The 9,304-nt window shown below is 49.6% G+C and overlaps 1 protein-coding gene across 4 annotated transcripts in view; it reads left to right on the plus strand.

Moving 5' to 3' along the window:
• Window positions 1-8,392, plus strand: part of LOC117060124 (septin-5-like) — a 44,789-nt gene extending 36,397 nt beyond the window's left edge. For all 4 annotated transcript variants that reach the window (XM_033172248.1, XM_033172250.1, XM_033172249.1 and 1 more), the window contains 2 exons: window positions 6,482-6,581; window positions 7,744-8,392. In XM_033172248.1, the coding sequence (XP_033028139.1) occupies window positions 6,482-6,581; window positions 7,744-7,803 (160 nt within the window). In that variant the 3' untranslated portion in view covers window positions 7,804-8,392. The remainder of the gene's footprint in view (window positions 1-6,481; window positions 6,582-7,743) is intronic.
• Window positions 8,393-9,304: the final 912 nt, after the last annotated feature.

The raw sequence follows: 9,304 nt of genomic DNA on the forward strand, positions 1-9,304 counted from the left end.
TCTGGAGGCCCATTCACAACGTGAAAAGCCCGCAACCTGAAGCGCCGTATCTGTGCAGGTGCACGGCGCGATTCGGTGCTTGTGCGCATGCATGAAGCACGATTTAGCGCTACTGCGCATGCGCGAGTGGTGAAACCCGGAAGTAACCCTTTCCAGTACTTCTGGGTCGCTGCGGGACACAACCTGAAAAAGCGTAACATGAAGCAAACGTAGCATGAGGTGTGACTAGCTCTTTTTTTACCGCTGGTGGTTTTATTGTTTTAATTCTTTCTGTAAACTGGGTTTGAGGTTTTGCTTTGTTTTGCAATCAAGGGGCATATAAATCTTATGAAATAACTAGATAAGACCACAATAACAGGCCCTGTCCTCAGGCTGAGTAGCCTAAAAGTGATCAAGCGTAGAGAGGTCTCCCTCCGTAAGAAGGAGGGATCCAGCAATCATTCCACTAGGGCAGCCCCCGCTAAGCTCTTGCCCTCCAGATGTTTTTTATGGGAGTTTCCAGCAGCTGGTATTCAGAAGCATCACTGCCTCCAACCGTGAAGGCAGAGCACAGCCATTGTGACTAGTAGCCGTCAGCAGTAGCCCTTTTCTCCTCCATTAATTCGTCTAATCCTCTCTTAAAGCCACCCTGGTTGGTGGCCATTACTGCCTCCTGTGGGAGGGAGTTCCACGGTCTATGTGCTGCATGAGTTTTAGTCCAGAACATCTTGGTGGTGCCAGGTTGGAGGTGGTCATCCCAGGGACTTCCCAACATGAGTTTGATTTGGTTAATTCCAACCCATAGATTGAATTCCAGCTCCCCCTAGTGGCTTTCTCCGCCTCTTCGGTCTGTAGCCTCTCAGTCTCTGAAGCTCATATGCCCACCCACTCCTTCCGTCCCAGGAGCATGTACGGCCCACCTACCTTGCTGCTACCAGAATCCTTCCTCAGCTCCTTAATGCATTCTTTTCCACACCCCTCTTTCTCTCAGATCTTGCCCCGTCCTCTCGCGATTCCTAGATCTCCACGCTTCTTAGCCCACGACCCTTTTCCTTCCCTCGGGATGCTAGCGTCTTACCCTGTTCTGGATCTACTCTGCTCTTAGCTGCCTTCCCCTTCTGCCCCCTTCCAGCCAACCGTGCTCTGCTTGCATTCGACCCCCATCTAAACTGACCTCTCGCTTTCTCCCCAAGAGTTGCAGTTTGCCAACATTCCGTGACTGCCCCTTTGCTTCCTGGAGTTGGAATTCCTGTCACTCGGCCAAAGGACAGGGGAACACACACACACACACACACACACACACACACACACACCAGAGATAGGTATACCTAGGGGTTGGTGAAGCCAGACCCTGCCGGGGGCGCAGACCTAACAAGTGGGGGGTGGCAAAAAATCACCTACCAGACTAGGGAGTGTATGGCTTGTGTGGCCACACACCAGTTGCTGTTATGGTGAGATCATTTCCAGGAGAATCCTCCTGTCCGTCTTGTGCTGTGGCATGAAGGCATGCAATTTTTTCCTCCCTCCCTTCTGCCCTGCCCTCACTCTGGATGCTTTGAGTAATAGGGCTGTGTACAGTGGTACCTCAGTTCTCAAATGTAATCCATTCCGGAAGACCGTTCGACTCCTGAAACGTTTGAAAACCGAGGCGCAAAGGGCTGGCTGCAAGTTCAATTGGAAAAATAAAAAAAACTTGCAGTGGAAGCTGTTCAACTTCTGAGGCGCTTTCAAAAATGGAAGCAATCACGTCCGGGGGTTTTGGCGTTCGAAAACCGAAATGTTTGGTTTCCAAGATGCTCGAAAACCAAGATACCACTGTAATTTCTAATGTGGCAATTGCAATAAAGTGGTATTTTTTTTTCCTATGGGGGGGTGCTGATACAACTCCTTGCCAAGGGCCCAGGGGACCCTAAGTATGCCTCTACATGCATCACTCCCAAACCATAAGCTCTGCATACAAAACCCATGGTTTGGCCTTTCAGTTGTCTGGGCTATTATTCTGCACTCCGCTCCCTCTGTCTGCATCTTCAGCCACGAGCCCCCCACAAAATATCAAGGGGCAAGACCAACATAATGGGAAACATGGAACTGTAGAGTTGGAAGGGATCCCAAGGGTCATCTAGCCCAACCCCCTGCAATGTCTCAGCCGCCTTCTGCCTCAGTTTCCCTGATAGTGAATCTAAGCCTAGTGTTTCAATTCCCTTGTTCTGCTTGCCGCCATCTTTTTGGGGGAACCAAGGAGGGACTCCTCATCTTTGAGACTCTGCTGCAGCGACTGCTCTATGGAGTGAGCGACCGAGGTCCCCATTCCCGGCCGAAGATCCGTGCAGCGCTTCCCACCCAGGGGCTGCGCCACCAACCTCCTCCTCCTCCTCCTCCTCTTCTCTCTCTTTCTCTCTCTCCCGGAGACCCATGTTTTGTCTGGCATCCGTGCATTTTTACATAAATTATTTTCTTTCTAACCCATCCTTGTCTCGGCCCCTTGCATTGTGTCTGTGGGAAAGCAAAATGGTTTTTTTGGGGGGGGGAAGTGCACCTCCCGTTTGGCATGGCACTATTGACCCCAAAGGGCCACCTGCCCTCGTGCCCCACACCTGGCAAAGGGGTGATGTTGTCGTGAGCATAGACAGCAATGGCTGCAGGTGGGGGAGAGGGGGTGAGAGGGGGATTGAGGGAGGAGTTGTTCCTTAACAGGACAGAAAACAACAATATAGGATGTGGTTTGGGGTCAGTGAGTGGGAGCTTCACAAGCAAGGGAGAATTTGGCCATAAAGACATCAAAGGAAGGTCACCGCTGTTGGTTGAGCCCACCTTTGCCTCTGGCCCCGCCCACTTTCTGCCTTTGGCTCCGCCCACCTCTGCCACGCAGCCCCAGAAAGTTGCCAGTGCAGGCTGTCAGTCATGTGATGTCACAATGATGTCAAGCCAGAGCCGACTCACCTATTAGGCAGGGTGAAGCCTCTGCCTCAGACAGCAGAAACCCCCAGTCGGCATGCCCACAGGTGCCCTGCCCGCTTCCCCGTCACCTCCTCCAACGACAGAGAACCAATACCACCATGAGCACCAATTTGGGGCAAGATGGTGTCCATTTGGTTGAGATCTTGCCCGAAATCAGCGCAATCTTGCCCGAAATCAGCGCTGGCGGTGGTGACGCTTTTCCACCAGTGGTGGATGTGGTGGGCCACATGGCGGTGGCAGAAGGAGTTCGGTGGGGGCAGCGATGGCAGGGCAAAGCGGCACTACTTCCTACTTTGCCTCCAGCAGTGAAACGGGATGCGTCGCCCCTGCGTCAGGCGATGATTCCAGGGACTTCAAAGCACCTTCCGGGGCTTGGAAAGCGCTTTGACTGCCCGCTAATTGGCTGAGGCTAAATGCGACTGCCTGTCCCCTGGCAGAATGATGGGATTGTAGGGTTGGAAGGGACCTCCCCCCTCCCCTGGGAGTCATCTAGCATAACCCTTTGCAATGCAGGAGTCACAGCTAAAGAATCCCCGACAGATGGCCATCCAAACTCTGCTTAAAAGTCATCACGTGACAGCCCTTTAAATGTAGGGCATGGCTTGTGGGCAACGGCCTCGTGGGCCAAGCAGGGACCCTTGTTAGGCCCAATTTGGCTCGTGGGTTGGAGGTTTCCCACCCCTGAAGTAGATTCTCACCCAGCAAGGGTTGGCGAAGGAGATTCTTGGGTGTCACATTGACATCATTGGACAACTGCAGAAGTCATAGCACAAGGATTGGGGGGGGGGGGCGTGCGTGCGTGGGAGATGGGGAAGCCTGTGTCATGGATTTGCCCTCCACCTCACTAAGCTTGCTGTGTGGAGGAAGGGGGGCATTGATACACTGCACAACCCGGCTTTTGACGGAGTGCATCAGAACAGGATCATAGAATTGTAGACTGGGAAGGGACCCCCAAGGTTCATCTAGCCCAACCCCCTACAGATAGCTAAATAATCTTTGGCAGATAACCGCCCATGGCCCACTCCTCATTCCTCAAGGCCATGTGCCATGTTCTTTCACTCCACTCCATTTACTCTCCAAGCTGGTTGCTCCCAGTCATTGGAGAGTTTTGTTGGGGGATCAGGAACTGCACTGAATTTGCAGGTCAGCCTTGAAACGTTCAGAGGGTCTAGATGTCACCAGATCCAGGTGACTCTACAAAGCAGCATTGCATTTATTTATTTCAATTATCACATTAATACCTCACCTTTTCCTCCAAGGAGCTCATGGTGGTGTACATGGTTCTCCTCATCATATGATCCGCAATCTTGTGAGGTAGTTTAGTCCAGGCACCCCCAACCTCCGGCCCTCCAGATGTTTTGGACTACAATTCCCATCATCCCTGACCACTGGTCCTGTTAGCTAGGGATCATGGGAGTTGTAGGCCAAAACATCTGGAGGGCCGCAGGTTGGGGATACCTGGTCTAGTCTGAGAAAAGACAGAGACTGGCCCAAGGTCACCCAGTGAACTTGCTGGCCGAGTAGGAATTTGAATCCTGGTCTCTCCCAGGTACGAGTCTGACTCCCTAACCACTGCACACACTGGCCCTTTTACAGCATCAGTATCCTTTATGGTGGTTGGCCGAGGTGCTCTGGGTCATCTCATATCTTCTGCTGCTACCCTAAGAACCCTTTAGGGTGGGGACAAAGCAGGATTGTGGTACTACGTTCAGAGGCGAGAGGGAGTAGGAAGGGGGCCTGTGGGTAGAACATAGACTCACAGAATGACAGAGTCGGAAGGGACACACCCTAAGGGTCATCTAGTCCAACCCCCTGCAATGCAGGAATCACGGTTCAGGAAACACATCTCTCAGCAGACTTGACATGGCACAGGGTTCCCAAATGAACCAAGAACCAGCGCTTCTCCAAAGACCGTTGTGCATGATGGTACCTCTGGGGATGTGCCCTGACTTTTTGATGCTTCTCTCCATCACAGGAGCTTGTGACTGGGGGTGGGGTAGAAAAAGTTGGAGAGAAATTGGATGGGAGGGGCACATATGCTTGGGAATGTCATGAGCCCCTGCTGACATACATACATACATACATACATACATACATACATATTTAATAATAATGGTATATTTTCACAAGCGTATACTGCACAATATAACCATCTGCCTCCATACCCCGTTAATTCCCCTCTTCCAAATCCACTAATCTGCCTTTGCAACAATATCTCTGCCCTTCGGCCACTTATTGAGCCACAGAAATATATATATATATAGAAAGCTTCTATTGAGACAGATGCACCCAGTATTGTCTACACTGACTGGCAGCAGCGTCTGCGGAGACTTTCAGAGAGGAAGCCACTCCCAGCCCTGCTTGGAGAAAACAATTTGGAGGCCTGAACCAGGGACCTACTGAATGCCAAGCCAGGTGTCGTCCTTTGCAGAAGACAGTCCTTTTTTTGGACTTAGACTGCCCCACCAAAGAAAAAGCAGGATAGGGTGTCTGTAGCTGCACACCCACCGTTAACTCCTTGTCAGCAGAACTCATCCTGCACTTCCATCTTTTGAAAGCCAACTATCAGAACCTAAGAAGACCCACCTAGTCAAGCATCCTGTCTACACACTGGCCACAACAACTCTCCCCATGGCAAACTGCCTCTGCCAGGGGAAGGAGAACTGGTAGCCATGACTGATTGCCTCCTCCTCCTCCATGAATCTGCCTAGTCCTCTTCTAAAGCCATCCAAGCTGGTGGCCATCGCTACATCTTGTGGGAGCGAGTTCCACAGTTCAACTTAGCCCACAGATGCGTAGCGACCTGGCTGGGCTTTTCAGACCACGATCCCTGACCATTGGGCCATGCTGACTGGGGCTGATGGCAGACATGGATTGAGGGGAGCGCACCCACTTTGGGAGGGGCGGGGGAGGCGCCACAACTATGATTTAGAATGGAGAGCACAAGGGTGAGGGGCGCCAAATTTTTGGCATTGCACAGGACGGCGCTGGAATTTGAGAGCCCCAAGTTCTGCTACTGCTGTTGGGAGTTGTGGCCCAGCCAGATCGGGGTCGGGGGGGGGGGGAAGAGAAAGAAACCTGTTGTATCTCTAGATGCTCCTTAAGAACATCCCTTGTTGGATCAGACTGACAGAGGAGGAAAGTCCTTCTTTGCAAGAGCCCCAAGACTCTGGAATGAGTTCCCAGAGGAGGTTCAACACTCTGGTTCGCTGTGGAGGCTCAGAAAACCCTACTTATTTAGGTAAGCTTGGCGGGGTGAAGAGCAATTTGAGAGCAACGCTTTCCCTAAGAGCCTGATGCTCTAAGGTGTTACTCTCCATTTTAATTGTTGGGTGTCTTTGTGACAGCCTTGTAGGATGGCAGTTAAGCGAGTAAATTTAAGGACCTCAGTGTGGGGCGGAGCAGAAGAGTCAGTTTAGGCATCTCTGAACAGCTGTGTCTTGCAGAGTCGGGGTGGTTGGTTGCAAACACATCTCTGCTGCTTTTGGCCTTGATGGCTTTTCTCTCTCTCTCTCTCTCTTTAAAAAAAATAAAAAATAAATAGCAAACTGACAAGAGAAAGTGGGACAGATTTCCCCATTCCAGCCATCCCCACAACACCAGATGTGGAGACGGAGAAGCTGATCCGGGAGAAGGACGACGAGGTGAGTGGCATGAGGGTTACCTGCAGGTCAGATGGGAGCAAAAGAGGTGGGAGCCCAGTAGGGCTGGGAAGTGCCCCAAACAGACAAAGAACTCGTGGCTGCAGGAGGCAGTGGGGGGGGGCACCAACTTTGAGGATCGCACAGATTCATGGAGAGGGCTGCCCCCAGTTGGAAGCAGCAGCAATGTCTCTGAATAGCAGGAGAGGAGAGAGCTCTTGCGCTCAAGTCCTCCTTGAGGGTTTCCTTGTGGGGCATTTAGTCGGCCCCTGTGGGTCCCACCTGTTAGCCTGCAGGGGCCCCATCACTCTTTCAACTGAGCTCATTCTTTTGGGATGCTGGACACTTAAGCGGCCACCTAAAGTCACAAACGCATCCGGCTAGTTCAGCAACCTCCTGTCTTAGGTCCTGTATACCTGAAGGAGCGTCTCTACTCCCATCGTTCAGCCTGAGGTCCAGTGCCAAGGGCCTTCTGGCGGTTCCCCTCACTGCAAGAATTGAAGTTAAACTGAACCAGGCAGAGGGCCTTCTCGGTAGTGGCACCCGCCATGTGGTGCGCCCTCTCAACAGATGTCAAGGCAATAAGCAACTATCCGACTTTTAAAAGATATCTGAAGGCAGCCCTGTTTAGGGAAGTTTTTAATGTCTAATGCTGACATTTTAAATCTTCGGTTGGGAGCTGTCCAGAGTGGCTGGGGAAACCCAGCCAGATGGGCAGGGTATAAATAATAAATTATTATTATTATTATTATTATTATTATTATTATTATTACAACTACTACTACTATTAGTAGTAGTATTATTATATTGCAACCCTCACTGGGTACAGGACCTCAAGAATTGGAAGGGTTTCCTGGCATCATCCATACTGACCCCGCCAAACCCTCGATAGTATGAGTGATTCCAGATTTAACCGCTCCAAGATTTCCTAAATTCAGAACAGCCTATATATGAATTTGCTAACCACCAAAATAAATTGGCATGTCTTCCTCTAAATCCCAAGGTGGAGTTTTTTCCTTGTGTCTTATGGCTAGAGCCAGCCACGTCAGAGGGAACAGGGCCACAATTTAAAAGACCCAGGCCCAGTATCAAGGGATGCATAATGTCTGTGCCTTGCAACCCAACAAAAGGAACTCTCAGGTCTGATTTTTCTCCCCTTTTTCAGTTACGCCGAATGCAGGACATGTTGCAGAAAATCCAGCGGCAGATGGAAGATGCCCACTAGCCCCCGACCCCTCAGATCCTGCAAAAACACCTTTGCTCCTCGCGCCCCCCAGAGACACAAAATGTTTACATCTCAGCTGATCCATCTGCCCCTCCCCAGCGCTTGGCCCTGACAATGCACCTTGCACCTTAAGCTAACGGTCATCCGATGCAATGATCATCGCCTTATAACCGACACTCCGCCCTGCTTCTAGATCGGATTTCCGAAGGAATTAGGGCTCACCCAGGCGCCAAAGATTCTGGCTGCGACTCTCCAGCATGTGAGAATGTTCTGCCTCTTGCTCTCCTGCCTGACCTGAATCCTTTGGCAGCTGTTGCGATAATGATTTCGGTGCAATTCACGTGCTATTCAAATACCTCCTTTTCCAGCTGCAGAAGGATTCTGCAAACACGGATTTCCCCCTCGTAGCTGACGGCAGTGTGTGTCCTCGGATCATTTGCCCAGCAAATCCCACCATGGCAGCCGTAGCTTTTGCCCGTGTTCCTCTCTGGCTAGGTACCAGGTTTTTTCTTTTTAATATGAGTCACTTCTCTGATCAAACACACCCTCTGCCCTCTCTGTTGCCGAGAACTTATGACGGGGCACATTATAGGTGAAATTACACATTCTTTTTTATTATTAAAAATTTATAAGATTTTCCAATTAAAAGCACGAATCATTACATGGTTAAACTTTTCATACTCCCCCCTCTCCCACCGAGGGGAGCAAAATATCCAACCCCCCCTCTCACAGGAGCACATAAAATCATTCCACGTTTAACCTCATACTATACTAAAATCATTGCTTAAGCCCAACCCCTTTCCTGGGCCAGGTATTTATACATCCAACAAATTCATCTTTTAATCTGACTTCCCCGGATCCCCCCCTGTTGACTTCAAAGTAACACATAATTCCCAGTTTTCCTCTCATCTTCCAAATCTAATTTAAACCACATTTCTTTCTTCCTTAACACTTTTATAAACATTTATATTCCACAATTTATTACTAACATTTTCGTTTCTACCTCAGCTTCATTGTACTTCTGCACTTTCCTAGTTCCTCAACCAATTTTTCCCCCTTCCCTCCTTCCGGCCTCAAAATTTTTTGGCTAATTTTTCCTTTTTTAACATTTTCAATTGTAGGTGAAATTACAAATTCAAAACCCAGATGTGATATCAAACTGCCTGATTGAGAGTTCAAATTTTATTTATTTCATAAAATTTATACACCGCTTGATTGTAAAAAAAGAAACCAAACCCAACCAGCCTCAGAGTCATTTACCAAAAACATAGAACAATGAAATTATCAATAAGAAGTGACAATGATAATTTAAGACTTTCGGAAAGTTAAAGTAACAGTAGACTAAAAACAGATTAAAACTTGCACCGGCTTTCTAAACACCTGGATGGCTTGTTTAACCAAGAATGCTTTTAGCAGGAGCCGAAAAGAGTACAGTGGAGCTGCCTGCCTGATGTCAATAGGCAGGGAGTTCCAAAGTGTAGATGTTGCCATGCTAAAAGTT

This window comes from Lacerta agilis, chromosome 15, assembly GCF_009819535.1.
Source record: "Lacerta agilis isolate rLacAgi1 chromosome 15, rLacAgi1.pri, whole genome shotgun sequence".
Lineage (NCBI taxonomy): Eukaryota > Metazoa > Chordata > Lepidosauria > Squamata > Lacertidae > Lacerta > Lacerta agilis.